The 27637-nt window shown below is 36.8% G+C and overlaps 1 protein-coding gene across 4 annotated transcripts in view; it reads left to right on the top strand.

Moving 5' to 3' along the window:
• The window catches only part of LOC136828934 (beta-1,4-glucuronyltransferase 1-like), a 75833-nt gene that overhangs the window by 35365 nt on the left and 12831 nt on the right, over positions 1-27637 (top strand). The window contains exon 1 of one of the 4 annotated variants that reach the window (XM_067087305.1): positions 26878-27086. The exons of the other annotated variants lie outside the window; for them this stretch is intronic. Coding sequence (XP_066943406.1) covers positions 27084-27086 — 3 coding nt within the window. The 5' untranslated portion in view covers positions 26878-27083. Of the gene's footprint in view, positions 1-26877; positions 27087-27637 lie in introns of those variants that run through there. 4 annotated transcript variants of the gene reach the window in all.

The raw sequence follows: 27637 nt of genomic DNA, 5'->3' as shown, positions 1-27637 counted from the left end.
TTATATATTTATACATATATATATATATATATATATATATATATATATATATATATATATATATATATATATATATATATATAACGTCTGTGTGTGAGGAAGCGTCGTTAATGTATAAGCATGTCCATGCACGCACATGGATTTGAGATCTTAAATTTTTTCAACATTACCCCATCCTAAATGTTAGGCAGCTGGTTCTACGATGCAGTCGAACTACTCGTACAAACTCCCTTCAGCCCGGTTACAAATCCATAACCCGCCGATGAGCAAGTCACGACGTTAAATTTGAAGTCACGTGAATTTAAGACCCGACCAATTGCCTTACGCTTTCGCCAGATAGATTTTTGTTCAGTAACCCTAATGGCGATCATACTCATTATAATGATGACGGTGACAATTGTAATGTTGATGATGATAAGCCATTTTTTATGCGGTTCTCTGCATGACTACTACCCTAGTCCTAGCTTCGATTTTCGGATATTTGGTCCATGGGCTAGTGACTGCTTGAGACATGGCTTGCATACTACACTGGTCAGGAGAACCCGCATGGATACTTGTTTCTGCGACATAGGTTTCAATAATAATATCAGCAACGAAAGAAGTATAAAGTTGCAGATTGTAGCGATTTATTATTATTATTATTATTATTATTATTATTATTATTATTATTATTATTATTATTATTAAAGTGCATCTATATTGAAAAATCAACAACTCCAATGAAATGCTATTATGTGGAAGTGATAACAGTAGAACGAAGAAACCGTAAATATAGCCAAGTAATGTATAACTGAATCACGAAAATATGGAACGTGACGAATATATAAATAAAGACAAAATCCACGACGGAAAGAGAAACAATGGAGTGCTACGAGGCCTTTCGACTTGTCGACCTTTACTTAGCGGACTAAGTAAAGGACGACAAGTCGAAAGGCCTCGCAGCACTCCACTGTTTCTCTTTCCTTCGTGGATCTTGTCTTCATTTAGAGTCAAGTAATGTTGAAAACCAACTCACAGATAAATCAAATAAACAAATATGTAAGCGTAAACGAAAATTATTATAAAGAAATCATTTAGAGCTTTTAAGCAATCTGCACTCTTCCCAAGTGTCTGGCCGGTGATTGCCATACGTGAAGTTAGGCAATAGGGGCAAAAGTAATTTGAGACAGGACCACTACTCGTTCTTTTCTAATGTTCTTCAAGGAATCTGCCCAGGCAATACAGAATTTCTTCATATTCTTTATTTTCTGCTGCCGCTAAATGATCTTGTGTTACATGGTTACATGAGTCATAAATCTTCGTTATCTAATATTGGTACAGTGGGATCATGTCAAGATTAGCGAACCCACTCGCAGCAGGGTTCGCCATTCTTTACAAGAAGATTATTGGGTTCGTTTTTCCTTACATATAATCGGGTTCGCTGTTCTAGACACGAACACTTCGGTACCAGACATTTGATCCCCCAGGGGCTAGTACTAAACAAAGTGAAATACATTTGACCACCCAGGGGCTAGTACTAAACAAGGCGAAATATATTTGACCCCCCAGGGGCTAGTACTAAACAAGGCGAAAAACATTTGACCACCCAGGGGCTAGTACTAAACAAGGCGAAATACATTTGACCCCCAGGGGGCCAGTACTAAACAAGGTGAAATACATTTGACCACCCAGGGGCTAGTACTAAACAAGGCGAAATACATTTGAACCCCCAGGGGCTAGTACTAAACAAGGCGAAATATATTTGATCCCCAGGGGCTAGTACTAAACAAGGCGAAATACATCTGACCACCCAGGGGCTAGTACTAAACAAGGTGAAATACATTTGACCACCCAGGGGCTAGTAATAAACAAGGCGAAATACATTTGACCACCCAGGGACTAGTACTAAATAAGGTCAAATACGTTTGACTCCCAGGGGCTAGTACTAAACAAGGCGAAATACATTTGACCACCTCCCAGGGGCTAGTACTAAACAAGGCGAAAGTGTAGATGAATCACTGTTTCGCCGTATTTAGTACTAGCCATCATGTGAAATTGGAGTTCGGACCGGAAAGGGTTGGCCATTCTTTACATGGGGATTACGGGGTTCGCTGTTCTTGACATGGGAATGATGGGTTCGCTAATCTTGACGTGATGCGTACAATGAATTAAAAGTTCTGCGAGGTGTAGGTTAAGAAGGCCTCAGTAGATATCGTCCATTAAAATCTACGATAAATGGGCAATGGTTAAGACACGCACCCAACCATTATTAAGGAAAACCCCACCTCAAGAGAGTAAGGTAGAGACGCATCAATGGTAATTCGAGCGGGAGCCTTTAGATAGAAAGTTTAGGTTAAAGAAATAAACATTCTAGTTAAGGAGCTTGAAGATAAAAGGTGTACGAATTACCAAAAGAGAAGTCAAGTTAGGTTAAAGTCAAGAAGCGCAAACTTTATCTAAATAGGAGCTCAACTGAAGAAAGCAAAGTTAAAAACCGCCATTTTCAAAACTAATTTAAGTTAAAAAAATACGTTCAAGTTAAGAAGTCAATTCAGGTTAAGAAAATCAAACTTATAACGTGCAATGGTAACCGTACATACACAAACATTTTCCTCTAAACTAAACAATGTCAATTCCACAATTTTGAATCCGTTGGTTAGCCATAATCAAAGCAGCTCTTTCTGTTGTACATAATAAAAAATTTACCGAGTTAATATTATTTATGAAAACGCAATTCCACTGCACTACACAGTTCTTCGCACCAGATGAATTTGGCGATGAGTGGTACAGTATTTAAGGCTTACGGAAAATTCTTTAAAATTAGAGAAGATCTGGCATTCTCAGTATTATTTACAAAAGTACATTATACTTTGTTTTTGTGACTGTTTATCTTACTTATTATATCGAATAATCCAGAATATAGTTCATTATTAATACTGTGATCACCGGTGTTGCTGCCATTTTACCCAAAAAAAAAAAAATCTCTAAGGACTATTTAAATACTGAGTCATATTCCGCACTGTCGGGCTCAGGAAGTAGCTACGTTACTCCAGCCAGTGAATATCAATAATACGCCGATAAGTGTGGGCGTAATGCTTCTAACCGGTAACATCCACTTTCGTTTTTCAGGGGAACTCACCCTTCCTTCTTTCTTACAAGACCTTGACAATAATCTCTCCTAATCACCTTTTATTCCTTCATTTACTGATTTTCGAAACCGATTTTTACTTGTTTGTTACTTTCAGTTTTAGTGTACGCGACCCTACCGTTTTTCCGTCATTCACTCTGAACGTAAAAATTTAATCTTTTGTTTAATTGTACAAACATAGTTTTTTATGTTTTAAATAATTCAGTTTGAAATAAAAGAGAAAATTTAGGAAATAGTGATCCTGGTTCTTAAGATACAGTTGAACTGTATTCTGAAAATAATAAATGGCAGATAATTAGAATAATAAGACTGGTTTCACAGTTCCTTTTCGGCAACGTTTGTCATTTTTATCAAACACATACATCATAACATATATGTTATTTATATATATATATATATATATATATATATATATATATATATATATATATATACATATATATACATATATATATATATATATATATATATATATTATATATATATATAGTGTATATATATAAATAAATATATATACACATATATATACTGTATATATATATACGTGCCTTTATAATTACATATTCACCATTAACCCAATTTCCCTGAAACAGAGTGCCTACAAAGAAAGCACTGTGGTGAAGACTTTAGCAACCCATATTGTTTGTTAAAGTTAAAATGGTGATTTCCAAAATGTTGCCCTATGTCCATAGCGTACTTTGTGTACATTAAAAATACCTGTGCTATGTCCATGACATGAAACTAGTAGTTGGAACCACATGCATCTTTTACGCTTCACCGTTTAAAAGCCAATCCTTGATTAGACTTCATTTTATTGTCCAATTGCTTCGCCGCTAAAAGTGCATATTTTATCCTCAGCCTTTTATTCGCCAGAAAAAGATTCTAGTGAGTTTACAAAACATCCAGAATATTCTCCGCTTTCTCCTCGTTCTCCTTTTGAAATAGGAACGTGAGGCAAAAATGGGCCAACTCGTTCTAATATCCTTGAGCTGGAATTCTGTTATCGAGTAGTGTAAGAAAGTCTAACTGACTCCGCAAACCTTTAGAAGGCACTTGGTTTGTTCGTTTGTGTGTATACATATGTATGTATGCATGGAAATATATATATGTATGTGTGAGTGTTTATGATGTATATGTACAGTGTGTGTGCGTGTGTCGTTTTTTCGTTGATAATGGCACACCAACTTATCGCCAAGGGATTCTAAAATTACTTCGATGAGAGATTGTCCTAACTATGTCCTAGAATAAAAGGTTCCTTTTAAACATTTCAAACTTCATTTCAGAGTGAACACATCTATGGGTGACGCATTTGGTGGGTCATTCGTTCCGGCGGCTCTCCTGCCTCGATGTAACGCATTGCCTGTGCCATCAGTCACTCATATGCTGAGACGTAACTTTCCGAGACAGTATCTGTTAGCCGGGTTTGGAATCAAAACTCGCTATCAAAGTTCCCCTTTTAAATGGAATTATGTCTGACCTAAGTACATGAACGACAAAATGGCCTGATTCCGGCTTTCGGCATAGGAGAGAGCGGCCTGACCAACCGTAGGAACTTTTAGATATCTTCAGATGAAATTCACGAAAAAATAAAGATCGTATTTTATTAACGAACAAAGCCATTCGTATAAGATTTACTTGTCTCTAAATTGAGGGTTTTTGTGCAGCTTAGCCGATATGTTTAGTACCTGCATAATATATTAACGCGTAATGAATCAGACGGCTGAATTTATGTTGAAAAAAAAAAAAAAATACGACAAAAATGGATGTCTTTTGTGTTCCCGAAGGACGAAAATTCTAATGCCAGCATCTAGTCTAGGCCCCGAAGAAACGCTAACAAGAAAGGGTAAAAGATGAAACTGGGTTGTGATAAGGACCGAAAGCCCGGAGTACAAAAGAAAAGTTTGATTCTGGAAATATGGATCTGCGAGATTTGGTAATTTCAAATCAAGTCTAATGTGACGCAACGATACCATTCTACATGACCTCATGAGACAGTATTCAGAATCAAACCTGACGTCTTGTGACTTAGAACAGCAATGAGAGATTTGATTTAATTCATTCCAACGTAAAGTAACTAACTAATCAACCGGTTTATCATACTGGCGCCTTAGATTCAAAGGTAATTTCATACTGACGGAAATTCGTGCGCAAATCATCCACAAAGAAACCACTCATTAAAGGATGTTATGATGTTCAGTTCTGTCTTGATGAGCAGATTACTTTGATCTTAAAACCAAAATTACTTTGGTCTTAAAACCAAAATTTCTTTGACCCTAAAACCTAAATTACTTCGATCTTAAAACCAAAATTACTTTTGATCTTAAAACCAAAATTACCTTTCATCTTTAAAACCAAAATTACTTTTGGTCTTAAACCAAAATTACTTTGGTCTTGAAACCAAAATTACTTTGATCTTGAAACCAAATTAATTTTGATCTTAAAACCAAAATTTACTTCTGATCTTAAAACCAAAATTTACTTTTGATCAAAAAACCAAAATTACTTTGATCTTAAACCCAAAATCACTTTGATCTTAAAACCAAAATTACTTTTGATGTTATAAACCAAAATTACTTTGATCTTAAAACTAAAATGTTCATGTTTAAGCTTTCACGTGCTATAAACATCTCAGGCATAAAAGAAGAAATTACCCGCGATTTTCGTGTAGATCAGTTGAAAATAATCTAATCTGAATATTCACCAAAGCGGATGAATTTATCACCAGCTCCTGCTGTTAATAATGCCGGGTAGCCCACGACAAATTGTTCTTAATTAATCTATTTGTATTACATTTTATAGCGTGGGGTTCCGGGTTGCATCCTGCCTCCTTAGGAGTCCATCACTTTTCTCCCTATGCGCGCTGTTTCTAGTAGCACACTTTTCTGCTTGAGTCCTGGAGCTACTTCGGCATCTAGTTTTCCCAGATTCCTTTTCAGGGGATCTTGGGATCGTGCCTAGTGGTCCTGTGATTATGGGTGCAATTTCCACTGGCATATTCCATATCCTTCTTATTTCGATTTTCAGGTCTTGATACTTATCAATTTTTTCTCTTTCTTTCTCGTCTACTCTGGTGTCCCGTGGTACTGCGACATCAATGAATGATACTTTCTTCTCGATATTATTATTATTATTATTATTATTATTATTATTATTATTATTATTATTATTATTATTATTATTATTATTACTGGGCTGCTCTGAGGAGCATAAAAATTTTTCCGTCCATATTCCAACTTTTTTTTTTATTGCACCGTACGCATTTCCCCTTTAAGTGGGCGATTCAAGAGGAAATTACCTTACAGTTCTCCGCAGGTTTTCGGGATGAGGTTGCTAGCCGCACTCCTCCTCCACCCTGAATGCAGTCCACTACAGTCGACTCATTTACTACTCAGGCCAACAACGGCGCAATGAAACACAACGAAATCCGAAACCTTTCGATGAAGAAACCGTCCTGATCACTGAATGCATTTCGATATCGAGATATTTATACGTTCAGTATTATACGAAGGAGAAGCACAGAGCTTCGGTTATAGTGCCGTCGGATAATACGACCCTGAAAGCGTAAAGGAATTAAGCTGAAGAAACTCGCCGAGGGTCAAAAATGATGGAGGCTCCGTAATGGAGCTCCGTAATTTTCGTTTATTGGGAAATTAGTGTCAGCGGAAATATAATGCCAAAAATACTTTCCTTCCTATTTGTTCCTCCGGCTCTCATGGCCTTGTCAACCATTTTCTCAACGATTGACGACCTCTCTCTCTCTCTCTCTCTCTCTCTCTCTCTCTCTCTCTCTTACTATATGCACACGCATAAACGTTCTCTCTCTCTCATACACATAAATACACAAAAGCATTCTACCTCATTCTTTTATAATACAAAACATTCACGTGCGCCCTCTCTCTCTCTCTCTCTCTCTCTCTCTCTCTCTCTCTCTCAAACTCCCCTTTATTGTCCGCTGGTTTGATATTGCTTTGAATCCCTTTGGAAGTTAATGTTATTCAGTGGAAGCTTATTTATTCAGATTAGACTGCGAAAACAGTCTAATACTCCTGAGGCAAAGGTCTCTCTCTCTCTCTCTCTCTCTCTCTCTCTCTCTCTCTCTCTCTCTCTCTCTCTCTCTCTCTCTCTCTCTCTCTCTCCTTTATCTGAGCTCTGCATTCAAAACCACAACTTAAAAATACATATTCAGTGGAAAATTATCCTCTGACTCTGTCCTTTGAGAGATATATATGCATATATATATATATATATATATATATATATATATATATATATATATATATATATATATATATATATATATATATATATATATATATATATATATATATAAAGAAATTAATCACGACTTCGCAATTTCATTTTTCGAGAGATGACGTTACTTCTTTACCTGTCGGTCTTCTTAAATTGATTTCACGAATGTCAGATTGAAAGCAACATGAAAACTCACAGATGCAAAAGAGAGAGAGAGAGAGGGAGGAGGAGGAGGAGGAAGGGCTTGTGTACGCTTTCCCTCTTTGAGACTGCAAAGGTCAGATGTCACAGGAAGGCCAAGCATGAGACTACATCAGAAGGGGGACCGATACGTAATAAGCCACATGTAATGTGAATGGCCTTTTCACGGAACGGTTTCCATTCATATCACGGTGCAAAATACAACCGTTTGAAGGTAAAAAAAATTAAACGAGCCTTTGATGAATGCAATTTGCACGGCGTATGGCGCTTTCCCATACGGTCGCTTCAGGTTTTTGGTCGTGCCAATTTCTCTCGTGCTGAAATGGACCAGTGAATTTCCTTGGATGACATCTGGGGACCTGACTTCTTTTTCCACAATCATCGTGCCTATTCAGCCTAGTCGTTTTTCTGCCCTTTCCTCTCTCTCTCTCTCTCTCTCTCTCTCTCTCTCTCTCTCTCTTTTTTGTACCTTTTTCCCTTTTTTCGTATTTTTCAGACCTCAACCAGAAAAAAGGGGTTAGGTTGGTATCTGGGCTTTGCTTGTGCGGAAAAAAAAAAGTAATGCAAAGATTATTAGCACGGGAAAATCGGTGTTCATAGGTAGCCCAGGCCCACAGCAAGCAAGCAAACAAACAAACAAAGGATGGGAAAGGAAAAGAAAGCAGCTCTGACAGTCAGAAAGAGAGACGGCCATTCCATAAAGTTCAAAGATTCAGGCAATGTTATGAGATTCAGGGAAAAGTCGAAACAACTTATAAAAGCTTGCCCAAAAATGAGATTTCTTCCAACAATAAGAAGTATGTTGTTAGACACCTCTCCCCTTCCAATTCAGTTGTGAATTGCACCAAAATGAAGAAAATCACATTTTTCTTACACCGTGCTTACTACCGCCGTTTCAGTGGTCTTATACAACTGAGATGACATGCGTGATCACTAGTGGGCTCTACAGTAGATATAGAGGCTAAAACACCATTTGGGAAGCGTCTGATCGAACCAGAGGAATTCACAAACCCTACACTCGGCATCCCAATGCCTTAGACTGACCTGACACGCTGGAAAGGAAGGGCCTTGTATCCGAAAAGCGAGTTAGTGTGTGAAAATATGGATGAACGGCACAATGTGTGTGTACGGGAGTTGGACGCGCTAATGATGAGCCTTTTGTGTGGATGAACAGAAATTTTAACATCGAAATTTTCTAGATACTCAATTCAGCAATTACAAAACGAATGCGGTAACAATTGTCTTGTTTATATTTATAGTATGTATATATATATATATATATATATATATATATATATATATATATATATATATATATATATATATATACACAAATTTCGTTGAATTCTATGGCTTTTTGATTGTTGACCAACTTCTTATTAGTTTGACAATATTTTCTAAACTAATAAGAAGTTGATCAACAATCAAAAAGCCATAGAATTCAACGAAATTTGCTTACAAGAAAACCTTTGCCTTTAAAAGCATATATATATATATATATATATATATATATATATATATATATATATATATATATATATATATATATATATACACACACATACATATTACGTAATAAAAACAAAAACGTTTTATATAAATGCGGCATCAGAAATCAGCACATAGTTCACACAAACTTTACAAAGAACACTTACCTGGACTTAATGAGCTCGTTCATTGATGAATCTTCGCGCATGCCCCAAGGGACACGTTAGGGGTGCAATTATCGCTCACTTCCGTACAGCCCTGACACACAGCACTAACCAGACTTCTGTCGATTAAAAGTTGAACTTGATCGCTTGCAGTAGGTCTTGCGAAAGCAGTTCCCCAAGACGAAAAATCGGACGATGTACCTGAAACAAAATGGAGCAATAGTAAAGATCGACTTAACCTTTAACCCGATAACAAACCCTTTATTGGATTCCAATACCAGAGCATCATGCAAGATCAAGATGGTCTGTCTATAATTCTAAATACTTTAAAATTCCCTCGCTGTTCGTGTCAATGATGATCGCGTACATCAACAGACAAGTCGAAGAAGATTACCTTCTTATCTCTCACACACACACACAATATATATATATATATATATATATATATATATATATATATATATATATATATATATATATATATATATATATATATATATATCACATATTACCACAGGTGAAAAATAAGACAGGTTGTTAGGTCTGACTGGTTTCGACTTTATTTCAAGCCATTGACGAAGGACTGATACAGAGTGTTAGAAGTCACGAATATATATACTACAGGAACAGTACTGACGAACATACACAACCGTATGTTCGTCAGTACTGTTCCTGTAGTATATATATTTGTGACTTCTAATACTCTGCATCAGTCCTTCGTCAATGGCTTGGAAATAAAGTCGAAACCGGTCAGACCTACACCCCGTGTATTTTTCACCAGTGGTAATGTGTGATAAATGAATCACGTGTAAAATGTGATTATAATATATATATTATATATATATATATATATATATATATATATATATATATGTGTGTGTGTGTGTGTGTGTGTGTGTGTGTGTGTGTGTTTTTACTTTAACCATGGGAATCAATACATGACATAAGTACAATGTACACAGAGTATATAACTATGAGGAAGGTGACACATAGCGTACGTGATTTTTCACATTTACTCTGAAGCATTCTCAATCAAATTACGTTCAACAGGGAAAAAGATTAAAAAGACGACTTGGTTGAAAAAAAAACTAAGATTAAGAAAATATAAAACCATTTAATGCATGCAAAGGTCATTATATTGGAGTTCGATGTTCACATGAGGAACAACTGCTGTCTTGGACCTGTTAATCTCAAGAAGTGAACCCCTCCATTGTAAATTAAGCATAATATAAAAGAAGGTAACCGACAAATCAACAAAACACATTTATAATAAGAGACAGTAAGACTGAAATACCTAAGAACGGCACCCGTATGGGATACCCCTAGGTTAAGTTAGGTTGGGTTACGTTAGGTTAGATTAATACCACTAACGTAATCTGGGTCTGGGAAACAACGGGATGATTTTCAGGAAAATTCTATGGTTAGTTTTTAAGTTATGGCGTCCCGGTTTTTTCATGGAAAGGTCCCAGTACTCGGTTACATCTCGGGAAAATGCGGCCGGGAAGTGTCCGGTACTTTGTTTTGACAGCCTCAATCTCATGAATCAAGTCGAACCAACGACATCCTTTTGTTTGCCTGACTTCAACGACTTCCAGTCCGTGAAATCAATGTCGAAACTATCCCATGCAAATGTAACCTTTTCATATAAAATACCACTATAAATAATTACTTTATATGGAATTACTGAGTGCTGAGCTAAGCAAGTTGCTTTAGGGTACTGCACTGCGCATGCTATATGCCAATCTAAATTATTTAATGGACTAAATCATACTTGAAAAATTATTTAATGGAGTAAATCATACTTGAAAAATTATTTAATGGACTAAATCATACTTGAAAAATTGTTCTCAGCAAACCAGCAGCGTTATTTATACCGCCAAATGCAAGGACGGTGATTCATTTCATTTGGCCCGGACAAAGAACTGAATGTCGGAATAAATGTATAAAAACATTCAATTGGAACTCGACAAAAGAGTAGTGTCTCTTTTGTAACGCTAAGTGGAAAATCCGACTGAACTGAGAGGTTTCGTAGTGGTATGATCACAAGACGTAATGATATCGTCGCTTGAAACCTCTTAGAATCCACAGCAACCGAATGAAAATAATATTAAGAAGCCAAGGTGCCTATACTCTTGACTCCATTCCGCACAAGACGTTCGAAGGAGATTTCAAAGAGAAAGGAAAGATTATCAGTGATTCATGTTGGCCTCTCTATGGTTAATCTAGTTCCCGGGATAATCCAAGGCATTTGTTCCTCAACTGAAGATCAACCTCGAATGTAATGACATTTGTATGTACAGATTTCATTTGTTTTTAAAGTTTTCTTAGTGGTCTTTTTTTCTCTGAGAGTAATTTATTCCTTTAATTCGCCCTATACACAGTCCACAATCCAAAAGTAAGATGTTGGAATTGTCACGAAGTGAGAATCATAATGATATATTTTTTTAACCGTATTTGGGATCCCTGTGTTGCTCCGGAGGCATTTTCTCTAAGTGGCACTCTTCCACAATTCAGGCATGCCATATCACTACACACCCACCCACCCACCCACACACACACACACACACACACACACACACACACACACACACACACACACACACACAGTAAATAAATAAATAATGAATATTTTTGTTAAATATTGAAATTTTTGCGAGAGGAAGTTCTTATTGGTTGTATTGTATCAGAGACGAATAAATAAAGTATACGTGCGCAAGTTAGATGGTATGAAATTAATCCCTCAAATTCTACTGCTGTTTATTCCAAGGACAGAATAAGTTTGCGAATTCTAATGGGAGAACACCAGTGCGTAGGATGGTTTTCTCAGACAAAAGCTAGCCTAATTAACGAAATCTTAACACGTGTTTTCTTCAAAACATCAAACACCGATTCGCATTATTCTTGTTGTCTGTTTAAGAATGGAGGATGATCGAAAACAACAATCTTCCATGCAAAATAAAGTTTACACAATCTGCTTTAGAAGTCCTCTGATCGACAACGCCAGTGATCTGACTTACACTATTTTATTCATATCCAAAGATGCTGATTAAATAAAATAAAAAAAAATACCAGCACAACAGCTAACTAAGGACGCAGGCTACTTTATTTAAGAGGCTATACGACAAAATAAAAGGAAGAAGAAGCACGAGAGGGCCTTCAGCACATCCGCAGGGGCACTTCTGCTCAAGAGCTCAAGAAGCCCAGGAGTGGAGTTGGAAGTGTCTTACACATTTTTTTTTTCGCTTATTATAATATATTGAGTAGCATGTTCAATACAGACAAGTGCCGCCATAGGGCTGCTCCTCATATACTGGTTGGACGTTGGATTATGTGGAATTACGTGTTCTCTTTTGCTTGTTTGAGAAAATAGTATCTAAATCCGGTTCCTCATTTTCTTTGGCCTAATTAGAATTTTGCTTCCAAAGCAGCAAAATTTGTTTATTGGCGTATAGGAAGACTTTCTGCATGCATAAATACTTGTGTGTGTATGTATATGTATAAATCAAGACCAGAATACTGACGCCATAAGTAATTTAGGTCAATGTCACAACCCAATCACCTTGTACGAATATGACGACAATAATAAAGCCACGCAATCCTCTTAAATTTTGAATTTCTTTAGGTCTTTCTGGCCTAATGGTAATAACAGTAGTCCTGGTCTACTGGACACTCACAGCCCGATTAAGTGCTTAAACATGAAAACGCATCAAGGTATTCTGGGAGTATGGTACAGGCTAGAACACCAGACCCATTCTTGCTACAAAGAGAAACGCAGAAAGTATCTGGTAGATTTAGCTATAGAATGGGTCACTCAAGTTAAGGGCAACGAAAGAGAAGAGATAGAAAAGTACCAAGAAAAGAAGGTGGAAATAGAGACAATGACCAGCTGAAGTGGAAGTAATACTTCTCCTTGGAACGAAGGAATCCAAGAGGAACCTGGCGAGGATTGTCTGCACAAACCTCGAGGAGGGGTCGCTCAAGAAAAATATGATGCTGACCGCAGCAAGGATTGGTGAAATTCTAAGAAAAGTGGCAGGTTGCAGCCGGATACAGACTGCCATAACTGTGATAATGCAGGGAATTGTTAAGATCCGTCAATGTCCTCTTTGTTCTATAGCATTTTGAATCTTTCGCATCCAAGATGCCATAGAACAAAGTGGACATAGACCACAACAATTTCCTGCTTTCTCTGTGAGTCCTCGTCATCTCTGCTCTATATTCAGAAGAAATTTCACTCCCACCCAACCCAAATGAGACTCTCCACAGCCTTTACCCTGTGATGACCTCTGAGGATGAAACTCACGTCATTTTGACCCTTCCACATACTGTATATTCCAAAAATGAGCAAATATGGAGCGTCTTCCATTTTTAAGGTTTTTACAGTTTCATAACCCTGACGACTCTCTCCCTCTCTCTTTTCACTTTGGTTTTATGTGCACCCCTCCACAGGGATAATTCCCTCTCTGGCGGGCCCATGTACGTTTTCAAAATAAGGCGCTTCTTATATTTTATAATTGTCTTTCAGTGTTTTCTCGTCAGTATCGTAGCTCCTGCAGGATAGGAGAGTCTTTGGTTCCTTTTTAAACTTGCCTTCTTCTTGTATGCCCTTCACTTCAGGCGGTATTTTGTTGTACAGTCTTGCTGCGCAGTGTACAAAATATGCTCTCCCGTGTAAAAAAATATTTGGAAGTATACAAGAAAAATGCTCCTTTTCTTATGAATAAATAATCTGTTGACAAGTCAGTAAAACTAAATAACATTTGTGAATACAGACATTTTTAAATACCCTCTATTTCCGCATGTGAGGATTCCCTTTCTCTCTGCGCTCAAAACTGCCTCGGAGTCTCTTCCCAATTTCCGGCGTCTCATCGACTGACGCATTAGGTTAATACAGCCGCTTTCTTCCCTAAACCGATACATGTTTCATACGAGCTTTTCGTGTGTTTGTGTGTTTTTGTGTGTATGTGTGTGTGTGTCTATATATATATATGGAAATAAAGTCGAAACTGGTCAGACCTACACCCTGTCTCTCATTTTTCACCTGTGGTAATATATGATAAATGAATCACATACAAAATATATATATATATATATATATATATATATATATATATATATATATATATATATATATATATATATATATAAATATTTTTACTCCCTCGCTCAATACCAGATTTTCCCTTCCGTTTTAAAGACTTAATATTAAAAATAAAAAGAGAGAGAGAGAGAGAGAGAGAGAGAAGCCGTACCATTTGCACGCATCCGCTTAAATTGCATAGTGTCACGAAACGGTTCTGTGCCGTTGCAATAATTCCGCGGTCAAAGATTGAAGCGGGCTTCCATGCCTGGCAGTCTGTAGTTTTGGGCTGAAGTAGATTTAACATGCGACAGTGTGATTCCTGTTGTAGAAAGTCCCTTCTGAACCTTCGTGGTTTGGTCTGAAGGAGATTATTAAGTACAATCTGCTGCACAGACTCATAGTAGATTAATGATCCGTGTGTTTAATATACTGTGTGTGTGCAGTGTACTAAAGGGAAAAATGAAACACCGGGTCTATATCCTGATCGATTTTGTCTTTAGCTCTGTAAGACACTTTCAAGAGGACTGGTGCATAGTGGTAGGAATTACATATACTATATATAAACTAGGGACAAGTTAAGTATACCTTAGTTTTACCAGACCACTGAGCTGATTGACAGCTCTCCTAGGGCTGGCTCGAAGGATTAGACTTATTTTACGTGGCTAAGAACCAATTACTTAGCAACGGGACCTAAAGCTTATTGTGGAATCACGAACCACATTATAGCGAGAAATGAATTCCTATCACCAGAAATAAATTCCTCCAACTCTTCATTAGCCGGCCGGAGAGTCGAACTCGGGCCTAACGAGTGCAAGGCCACAACTCTACCGACACGCCCAAGGAAGAGCTTAGAGCACACAAACACACCAATGCAAGAGCTGTCACGTGACTTGAATGTGATTTGATATTCACATTCTTCAGTATTGTCCAGAGAGTTCTTCCAGAACATGCAGGCTTCTGTAAATCTGCTCGCACCTGACAATAAAAAGGGTTTTAGTTCCCACCACATTTGGGTCAATGCTCCATTAACATATCTTGTTGTCCATATTATGGTCGATTATCACTATGTAGCCCAGGGAAACTGCCTTCCGTAAACTCTATATACTTTAGGTATTTCTTCTGAAATAAATGGACCAAGTTTATCCATTCATTGTTAAATATTCATGGCTGCAAAAGTTTTTTTTAGAGAACTGGATTCAGTTGTATTCCTTCCCCGCATATTATTGAAATAAACTATCGTTTTAGCCCCTGTCCATCTGATGGCATGACTGTTTTTCTATTGACATGAATTATTACTTCCTGGTTTTTTGTGCATGTCTTTACGCTGTTCTGTTTTCTTTTCCAATGATTTTCCAGTAAGACCAATGCAATTGTCACGCGACCTGAATGGGAGTCGATGTTCGCGTTCTACAGTCTTGTCCAGAGAGTTCTTCAGAAGTGCTTTTTCACTGCATTACCGCTCTTAAATGCTGCATTGACTCTAAAGTTCTTATAGAGATGAGGAACCTCTTTGAAATTATTACTAGATGGCGCTACGAGCAAGGTTTTGTGCTTCTTTATCTCTGTTATTATCATAAAAAGTCCACCCGAACTGATAAAGAAGATTCGATAATGAAGCACTGTGCTCTGTCCTAAATGAGGAAACAGCCCTTTCTTCTTACATGGCAGGTGCGAATATGTTTTTCAACCGCCTGCCTGATCGTTTGTACAAGCATCCTATACCACATGCGTACAATGTAAATTTCTACCACTACGTATTAGCCCTCTTGGAGATATTTTGAAAACTGAAGATGAAACCATCAGAAATTATACAGTGTTTCAGTTTTCCCTGGGGTACATTTGCATAAGTTTATCGCTATCTGATATAATATATATATATATATATATATATATATATATATATATATATATATATATATATACAGTAGATACTGTGTATATATATATATATATATATAAAGATAAAATCCAGTATATACTGAAACACTGGAGTGCTGAAACTGGGGCCTTTCGACACTACGTCCTTCACTTAGCAGACGTAGTGTCGAAAGGCCTCGCAGCACTCCAGTGTTTCCGTTTCCTTCGTGGATTTTATCTTTATTTATATAATCATCACGTTCCATATTTTCGTGATTCAGTTATACATACATGTATATATGTGTGTGCAGTTTTGCACTTATTTTCAAAACTGAAGTTTTGGTATACTGGCTTTCTTTTATATGAGCGTCTGAGATTTCACCTCTCGTTAAAACTTTAACGTACAGCTGTTTGTCCCGCTTTTCCAATAAAATCCCTACAAAATTCTTTTCTTGAACTGACAATTGAGTTAAGACGAAATCGGTTTTGCTCAAAAGGATTGTTCCAGAAAGAAAGTTTTCGTTAACTGAAATTAAATTTACTTTCGTGACTGTCTTGTTTACTGGGACGCAGTGAATGTATTTCTTCCCTGAATAATCCCGTATCCTCACTCTTTCAGACACAGTCCTAAAACACATCTTCACGTGTATACCAAATTACGTTACGACCCCATAATTCCCAGAATCACCTTTCACCAGGTGGACCGGATTCATGCGCGGAACGTTGTAACCCAATGTTCATAGCTTGGCCTAAGAGGTCAATTAGGTTCCATGACTGTAGTGGTTGCAACAAGGTGGAATAGAATATGGGCCTAGCAAAAGATTTGCTTTTAGCGGAATGTTAGCACCCTCCTTCCTCAGAGGAAAGGTGCGATTAAACTCTCTGATGTGTAGGTACATCTATGTGCATATATACATACATACATATATATATATACATACATACATGTATTGCTGAACTACAAATAACTGCAGACTTATCAATGCACGTTTAACTATATAAGTAATGGGCCTTAGATAATACAACAAATGACTTACCTTTTTTTTTTTGGTTAAATAATTAAGTAGCCAATGGGGATGTTGTTTCCATGAGCCTGTGCTGCATATCGTCGAACCTAAAAAGAAAAAAAAAGCAATTATCGTTTCACAGGATGAATGGCAAGAAGTATCTTTAAAAAAATACTGTATTCTCTTCAGTCCTTAATTTCCATGTCATCCTACATTTTGTTGTAATTATATGTTATCTTATAATGAAGGAAAGTTTCAATGACACAGGCACAGTTGGTTGGCCCGTCCAGTAATTGCCCTAATATAATTCCTTACTAAATATATATATATATATATATATATATATATATATATATATATATATATATATATATATATATATATATATACACACACAATCATGATGGAGTTCCATCATAAAAAAATACACACCAGTTACAGCCACATTCATTCTGTAACTGTTGAATCATGGATGAGCTCCTTGGACAGAAAGCTTCCACAACACTAGTCACTTCAAATACCTACATTATCACGCAGAACACCCGACCGTTTGTAGATCCAGCAAAGAAACTATTAGCTAATTGACACACACAGACAAATGGCGACTACGAAAGACCAGATTTCCCAGGAAGTGCTTACACGCCAAGAGCACAGAAAGGACTGTAACCACAGAGCCCTACCTCGCACTTTTCCTTGACATCAACATCAAATCAGCTGATCTGCATATGAATACTGTGATATGCCATCATAAAGTTCTGAATTATAAACATTAAAAGTTGTAAGTCGCAGGTGACTGCGATGAGTTACGAGAGACAAACTGTACCACCCCAAAGCTTGAGCAGACTCTGGAAAGATTCCTGATATTTTGAACAAAACAAAAAGACCAGTTGTAAAAACAAAAAATCAACAGAGACCATTTCCAAATAAGTCCTTTTGCTGAATATGCATTGTATATGACGGATATACAAGGTCAACATAATGCGGTTACTCCATTCCTCAAATTAGTACTGAAGAGGGTACAGTCAAATCTCAATTTAATCTTGTTGTCAAGGCAAAGTGGAAACTTTGACCACAAACCACATCTATCTTGTTTTGCTCTTTTGAAACAATACTTTCTTCTGTTGGTTTTATATATATACATATATATAAAATATATATACAATATATATATTATATATATTGTTTATATATATATACTAGCTGACCAACCCGGTGTTGCCCGGAAAAACTCTGAAGAACAGCCTAAGGGTAGGCCCGTTAAAACTTTGAATAACATTCCACGGGTAGTGGGAGGGAAGAGGGAAGAAGGAGGGGGAAATGGGAAAGAAGTGAGAATATAGAGGAGGTGGAATGGGGACGGGAGGGGAAAGGTAGAAAAAAAGGAAGGGGAAGGTGTGTGTGTGTGTGTGTGTTGGGGGGAAAGAGGGTCTCTCTCCTTTTCAACAGTAGACAACCTTTTATCTATAACCGGTACATAAAATTCACTGCACAACAAATCGGAAGAGATATGTCCCAGATATGATGATGGTAATACTTCAAGGTACTTAAGAACTTTCATTTTATTGGCAATATATAAGTAAGATGCGTTTGGCATAAGATGAACACTGGAAAAGAAATGTGGTAATTTCGTCGCAAGTAATTTTTTAATGTGGGGGGAAGCATTTGGTCTACTAATACGCATGTGCGGATGGTGATGGATTAGTTCCTGATCTATATATATATATATATATATATATATATATATATATATATATATATATATATATATATATATATATATATATATATATATATATATATATATATAAATATATATATATACATATATATATATATATACAGTATATATGTATGTATGTATGTATAACTGTGGATATTTACATATGTATATGCATTCTTTCTCACTCTCCCTCTCTCTCTCTTGACCTCAAAATCTTCGACCCATCATCATCATCATCCTCGAAGGCTCGAGTCGTCCTTATCAATTCGCCATATCTTTCTCATTTCAAGAGAATGAAATTCAGCCTGCAGTTCTCTCTCTCTCTCTCTCTCTCTCTCTCTCTCTCTCTCTCTCCTCTTCAATTTATCGCTTGTGCGTATATGGAGTTCAAGCCAATGAATCTGAATGTTCAATGATTTTATGTAAAAATAATGCTTTGAGTCAAATTATTTCTTTGTGACTTTGGGAGCAGCGCACTTGTATATTTATGACCGTTACTAAACGTACATAAACAGCTGACAAAGGCTATCTAACCAAAATCAGCGCCTTTTTCTCAGATTGTTCTAATATTAAGTAAATCTTATTTGGCACATCAATCTGCTGTATTGAGTCAAACTTTTTATACGCGCATTTCAGTCCTTTCCTTACCATTATCGCCTTTCTTCATTACCACACAGGCGTTATCCAGTTAAGAATCCCAGTCAATAATGTTATACCAATCCGTCAGTCACCGGTATACCACGAAGTGAAACGACGCAGCTGTCGGGATTCTTCTCATCCGGTCCAGTTCAGAGTCGCCGAACGATATCTATAAAAACACACAGAAAGAAAGAGATATAACCGCTTCCGTTTGGCCGTGTCGTTTATAAACGGCCGTGATAAAGGCTCGTTCGTCTTCTGATTTATTTAAAGAAGAAGAGAAAAGACCCGGAAGATGGCATCCACTGCGAGGTAAACTCTTCGAGTGGGCGTTTTTTCCCGACGGGTCTTGTAGCCAAATTCTGAGCTGATCCACGGAATTCCTGCCAAATCTCGCGGGAATCTGTTGGTTTTATTTTTTATGCCTCGACATAAAGCTCCAGCTATACCGCGCGTGCGAGTTCCGGGAAGGAAAATATCTGTCAGTTCAGAGAAGTTTATGGAAGTCTGTTTCTTGGTTTGATAGACTGAACGCGCTAACGTCTCTCTCTCTCTCTCTCTCTCTCTCTCTCTCTCTCTCTCTTCTGGCATATTAAATAACCAAACAGCCAAAGCTGTAATTTTAAGAGGTGATGCAACGGCACGCACACTGTTCAATGTCTGATTTGCTCTCAGCATGAATGCTACCCAGCTCAGTATTCAAGAAAAAACTCTGTATGTAAGCTACATTCGTATGATTTACGGGTAATGATCCTTGAACGAAACATCTTACACTATTGAAATAGATCAAATTCACTTTGTAACTTTCTCTTGTCTAGACGCTCTTCACAAACATTATGATCCTCGTGTTATATTTGGACATATGTTAATCTACATACATATATACGAGTATATACACATATATATATATTTGTGTGTGTGTACTTTCTCAGGTTTTTGCCGCATATGTCTGCTGTTTAGACGAAACTCTCTCTCTCTCTCTCTCTCTCTCTCTCTCTCTCTCTCTCTCTCTCTCTCTCTCTCTCTCTCTCTCTCTCTCTCTCCACTTACAGGTCCCTTCAGATTTCCAGAAAATTTTTCCACCATCTTTCATTTTCAAGTTGCAGTACAAAAGAGAGAGAGAGAGAGAGAGAGAGAGAGAGAGAGAGAGAGAGAGAGAGAGAGAGAGAGAGAGAGAAGGGGAAGAGGTATGACTGGGTCTCAATGACACTTCACTCCTCGATATTGGCTTCCTGTGCAACGACGGAAGAAATTACCGATTGGCAAAACAGAAGTAGGGGTAAAAAAAATCACTAAAATAAGAAATGCTGTTCAAGATAAAAAAAAAAAAAGAGGTTAAAGTATTTTTTTTATTAATAAGAATAGAAAATTCTATTAAAAACTGAGGGAAAAGTAGAGGTTTAGTTATATAGTGATTAATCTGATATAGATATATATATATATATATATATATATATATATATATATGTATATGTGTGTGTGTGTGTGTGTGTGTGTGTGTGTGTGTGTGTGTGTGTGTGTGTGTGTGTGTGTGTGTGTGTGTGTGTGTGTGTGTGTGTGTGTGTGTGTTTGACTGACGATCTGTTGGAATTTTTCTCGGATACTTCAGAGAGCAGAAAGCTGGATGCACCATTTTCCGAGAACAAAAATAAAATTTATCAAAATATGTATAAAAAATATAAGTTTGAATCGAACGCGAAATGTTGCTCTCGAAATTTTGTTATGACTATGGGTAACCATTCATCTCCAGTACTAATTAATTTGTAAATGAAATTTTCCGAAAGCAAAATATTAAACAGATAATTCTCCGAAATGCAATATGGCTCACCTTTTTTGCTAAATTAAATGAATGGTCCCGGGAACCAATAAAATTCACCATGGAAATGGAAAATGATATTAGCTTACCCTTTTTGAATCGCCCAATACGTTGAAGCACTGAAGGGTTTAAATATCCACCAATGTTACTGTCTATGCACATTTTTATTACAGTCAAACCAATGAAGTAGAGAAATCAGTTTCCACAACCATGTTTTCAAGTGCGTTACGTACATGCAGCCCTGAATACACGGATGATCAAACAGGCATACAGAGTACAGGCAAGAAATTGCAATATCCTAAAATATTCTGTATAAAACAATATATTAAACGCGGCATAAACCTGATGACAAAAACATACAAGGAAAAATAAAAATAATATATATATATATATACGGCCATATATATATATATATATATATATATATATATATATATATATATATATAGGTTTCCCCTTTCCAAACCACCCTTTTCTGCCATTAGAGAACACAGTTTAGCACAGGACCATCCTTTCACTGACCTGGATTTTCGGGTACTGTCTTTTGTTCAAATAGACTGACCTTTTAATTTCAGAGTCGCTGACTATTAAAAAGATGAAGCCGGAATTGAACAACAACTCGTCTGGTATTCAACTAGCTATCGTGTATTTCATAGTAGGTACTCAATTAGGTCGTTAAATATTTTACTTTGTGAGTGGTAGTTTGTTTACATTTCACCTTAGTTTTATTTTCATATTTTTATGTTTGTGTTTTTAATTTTTCGTTATTTTACGTCTCACCCTTTTAGTTTGTACTTACTTGTTCATTTTATATATTGCGTTAGTACTTTTGCTGAAGATTTATTATGACAATTCATTTTATTGTAATTTTATTGATTCTCATCCTTGTCGGTTTTTTCAGCCTGATGATGAGGCTTTATACCTCGAAAGCTCGTACAATAAAGAATGTTCTTCCTGGTCTTGGCAATATTATTTATCATTAAGCTCTATATATATATATATATATATATATATATATATATATAGACAATATATATATATATATAGACAATATTATTTATCATTAAGCTATATATATATATATATATATATATATATATATACCTATGGGGTTCACCAAAGAGGTGGACAGTTGTTTGAGGCTGGTGGTGTCATCTGTAATAAGGCTAGGTCCAAAAGGTGGCAAAGAGGGACATCTACCAGCAGGCTAAAGTGTCCAAGGAAGTCAGCACCAAGCAATGCCTTCTGAACTCCCACCATTACTTCTTCCTTTGCAGCTGCCAATAGCCGCTGTCCGGGGTCTTGAGTGCATCTTCTGTCCATGCAGGAGAATCAACTTGAAAGCACTCATGTCTACAAAGAATTTCCCACCAGACGTGCAGTTAAAGATGCTCTTGAAGTCACAATCGCTTTCTTGGGAGGCTGCCTTACTCATTTTTTTCTACAGCTGCCACTGGTAGTGCAGTTCTGGGTGGTTTTCCTAAACCCATGACGGTATACACACATTATGGCTGGATAGATTTTTATTGGCTTGGTCTTGGCTTGACAGACGCAGCAGGTAGTATGTTGCAAGGCCTTAGAGGTCTCAAGCAACTTATTTGCCTTCTCCAAGAGGTCTGCCATCAACCTGCCCCTCTACATCAGGGAGGGTGGCTCAGGTGTTGGCGGTAAGTGACAGAGCCAAATTTCATGAGGTTGACCTTCTATGGTTCCCATCTACTTCAAAGTCCAGGACAATTTAAAGGGACTTGAGTTCATCGTACTAATGATGACTTTCCAGCATTCACTTATCCTTACCAGTTATGCTTATCATTCCTGGGTGTTATTTCCAATAAAGGTGATGTCCTAACCATAAATAATATGAGTACTACATTCAAAGTTAACTCACTGTGCAGTTTTATTAACTGATCTCTAACATCTCCATCATACAGGTCCATTGCTACGCTGCATCTTTCCTATTGCCATAAAAAGTAACGCTGTTCTTAACATTTACATTTCTCCAGACACTTCCTCCATCATTTTCACAAGATGGTCGCGATAAGCGCAACACAATGAGTCCTGGCAGTCATTATCAGTGATGCGAGCTTCACATACAAGCGTGCATGCAGGCACACTTGTCGTTTCGTTATTCTCTTCTCTCCATCGATCGGAAATCCCTCGGTGGCGCCCGCAGCCGCCTGTAGCACAGACGGACGGACGGACGGAGAGACACGTACGCTTGCACATACGTCGCTTTCTCACTCATTATCAGTAGCAGCAACCGGGAGGAGAGAGAGAGAGAGAGAGAGAGAGAGAGAGAGAGAGAGAGAGAGAGAGAGAGAGAGAGATATGACAAGTAATATCGATCATTACATTCAATTCCTCGAAACAATTTCATAACGTTGTTTTGTTTTCAAAGGATCGTCAGATTTTACATCAGAATTCGATCAGTGATTTGTGAGAGAGAGAGAGAGAGAGAGAGAGAGAGAGAGAGAGAGAGAAATGACTGACTGATCGAGTACCATCGTCAATCAGACACGGCTGTCCAACACCGCCTGAGAAGACGATCGATACAGGTGAATTGATATGCAGCAGAAACGTCTGCATCTGCAAATGCAATTTCTTTCCCTTCAGTTACTTCATTTTCTGGAAGTTTTATTTCTCTGCTTTTCGTTGTTTTACTTATTCGTCTTTCTTTTCCTTTTTTGCGGATTATTCCTTTTCTTCCACTGATGCTTTTTTGTTTTTACACTTTTCTGTTCTGCCAAGCTTCTATTTTTTCCGCCCGAATTCAAAGACGTTGTCTTTTTTATGCAATTTTAAGATACATATATAAGATACATATATATAATATATTATATATATAATTTATATATATATATATAATATATTATACATAATTTATATATATATTATATACATACATATGGAAACTGGAATGGAAGCAAAAGTGAAAGGTTACAAAGTGGGTGTATCTAGGGGCCAAGGGGATGCGGCAAACACCCTTTTTGCTAATGACTACAGTGCACCACGTGAGGTGCATCGACGGTGCTACCCTCCTACGGGGGATAGATTGTTGGGAATGATTGTATTTTTTAAATGGCAGAAGTGAAGCGAGTATTGAAATACGCAGATGGGGGAGAAACTACTTTGGTATTTAAATGGTTCTAGGACAAGGCTGCGTAATGGCTGCTCAATATCTTTACGCACAAAGTGATTCAAGAACTCAGGGAAATAATAGTACTATGTGCAAAGATGCGGAATGATAAAATCAGTCATGCAGTGAATGTGGAATGGCTCTTGTTTGCAGATGATAAAGAGAAACAAGGTGTATGTAAGTGAATAATTAACCTGCATTAAAATCTGGTGCATTATCCAGCCGAGAACGATTACCAAATTTCAAGAGCTGTGGTAGCTCTAAAAGCCTTTTAATTATGTTGTAAAGAAAATTCCAGGGCCTTAACACTTGAACCCCTTAAAGAGAGCTTTCACCGAGGTTCAGGACGTGACAAAGGGTATTAAAAACCTGACGTTCAATGGCTTTTGAAAGATGCGCTCCGTTGAACATCCGATAAACAGAGCCGGTTTGATGGGGACATGACATTTAGGCCTATATGCGACCTCTTTTTAGATTGCCTTTAAACTATATCCCGCTTTCCTTCCTTGTTAATTTGACTAGGTTAAGGGTCACACTCTACCACCTGCTATAACATGATCAAACTTTAAATTAAAACAATAATACGGCATCTCTTTCAGGCGTGAGCATTGTGGGAAACCTATGAAGCTGTTTAAATCAATTGGCTCTACGATCGCTATTAGTACCATTACAGTGAGGAAAGGTGCGCTCATATCCACACGCCCTACATGATCATAACCTAATGAGAAATAGACACGAACAGTCATCGCCTACTCGAATCGAGCGTACCTTGCAAAAATTACTTCCCTCACAAGAAAAATCACAATGTTTTCATAACAAACAAGCGTTTTAGAATAACATCAATAACGGCTACCTGATAATAACAAAGTCTGTTACAAAACTCATACTGTATGTCCTCCCACGATTTTAGTTGGTATAAACTGATTGGCACAGAAATATTGAGGTTTTCAAGCCAACAGATGAGGTAAAACTGGCTCTTACAGAAATAAGCAAATTAACGTAAGTAAATGCCTTATCAGTATGAATATATAAGTATATAATATATATGAGTATAGGCCTACATATATATATATATATATATATATATATATATATATATATATATATATATATATATATATATATATATATATTGCGTATGTGTGATGTGTTTGTTTTGTGCATACCCATAAACATACGTAAGTGGAATCAATTTGCATCTGATCACAGCCATTATGTTTATATATACAGTAGTATGTACCCAAATTTCTGAGTAGAGAGAGAGACACACTATGTCCGTATTTTTTGTAAAAAAAAAAAAAAACTGACCCTGGAAAAACAGGAGCTCTTTATATATATCTCTAAGTAGATGATTTACACTCATCAATCAAATCCGTAAAAAAATTCAGTTTTGGCTTTATAGGCAGATTTTTTTTTTTTTTTTTTTTTTTGCATTTATAACGTTTATAACGATATATGAATATATATATATATATATATATATATATATATATATATATATATATATATATATATATATATATAATATATATATATATATAATATTCATATATATAATGTATAAATATACATAGATTTATACATTATATATAATGTATAAATTATATATATATATATAATTTATATATGTATTTGTATAAATATCTATCTATATATACATATAATATATACATATGCCAATTATTAAGCGGCACATTTTATTTTTCTGAACATTACTGACCACCATGTTTTTCGTACGGCACTCGACAAGGTACTGGCATCGTCGGGCACGTGGTTTCGATGGCATGTTAATCAGAGACCCTCTACTGCCCTATGCAAAATCCCAACATATTTGCAGTGAAGTGCATTCAAGGTCAAACGTAACTCGCTTCCTTAGTGATTGAACTTCATTTTTCTGTTGGTCTTCGATCTGGCCGAGTTAGAAAAAGCCCTTAGGTTTCGGTACAACAAGCATCTGCATTGAAATACTTCTCAGACAGATCAGTAAATGGTGTTCTTTTAAAGTACCTGAGAAGTTGGAAATATCGTCAAGGCAGCTTGTGGAACATCTCATAATGGCCTAAAATGGCCTATCTGTGACAAGGAACTGAATAACAAAATAAATAAATTACAAAATTAAGCTAATTGTTAAGATATGTATGCAATATATATTATTGTAGCAAGGTCCCTCGAGCTTCCAAAACCAAAAACTCCCCACTGAATTAAGAGTCCTAAACACAGTATACAGTACTCGTTACGTGAATGAGAATGCGGCCGACCAACTGAAATACATTAAACTGTGAATAAGTAAACCGGTAACTCAGACAAAAGCACTGGATACTAGATAAATGCGCTATGGAGCTTTATCACAATTACGGTACGCGATAACATATCAACCTGGGGACAGATAATGACACGAGAGTCAGAGCATTGAGTAAAGCAGTGCTCTGTGCTCAGTAGGTCCGTGCTTTGCTACTCGGTTAGTTGGAAGCGTTTGGAGGTGGTGAGCAGTAGCGTCCTGCTTCCAAGTGAACGAAAATTATTTAGGTGTTAACATTAACAGTGAACTGAAATGTACGTTACCTAAAGGTTGAATTAGCAGCTCTGAGCATCCCATGGTAAGTCGTAAATCAACTGTCACAAGTGGTTAGGTAAACACCAATGTGTGAAGAATTGAACATTAAACACCAATGTGTGAAGTATTGAATAAGATGTTATCGTAATTTCAGAACATTTGTAATTTCCTTAGTCCCTGAGTCCGTTTTACCTTTTTTCCGAAATCACTATAAAAAAACACCAGGGCCATTAATATATCCTTAAGAAAGCTATGCTAAAAAGCCATTATTTTTTTTACTTCATTCAGTCAACAGTATAACAGGTGATTACAGTCACACGGCTGTTGGCAAGAAGAAAACAGTCGTGACCTGTTATCTTCATTTTTATTAAAATTATCCATTACTAAATGGAATGGAACATAGAATTTATGCCAAAGGCCAAGAGCTGGGACCTATGAGGTCATTCAGCGCTGATACGGAAATTGGGAGGAGAAAGGTTTGATAGATGCATCAGGAGGAAAACCTCGCAGTTGCACTATGAAACAAATCTTAAGAGAGGTCGGATATGAAAGGAGGTACAGTAAAGGGAATGAAAGGGGTTGCAGCGAGGGACA

Source organism: Macrobrachium rosenbergii, chromosome 43 (assembly GCF_040412425.1).
Source record: "Macrobrachium rosenbergii isolate ZJJX-2024 chromosome 43, ASM4041242v1, whole genome shotgun sequence".
In the NCBI taxonomy this organism is placed as follows: Eukaryota; Metazoa; Arthropoda; class Malacostraca; order Decapoda; family Palaemonidae; genus Macrobrachium; species Macrobrachium rosenbergii.
The sequence above is the reverse complement of the archived record's forward strand: the minus strand, read 5'-3'. Positions and strand labels throughout refer to the sequence as shown.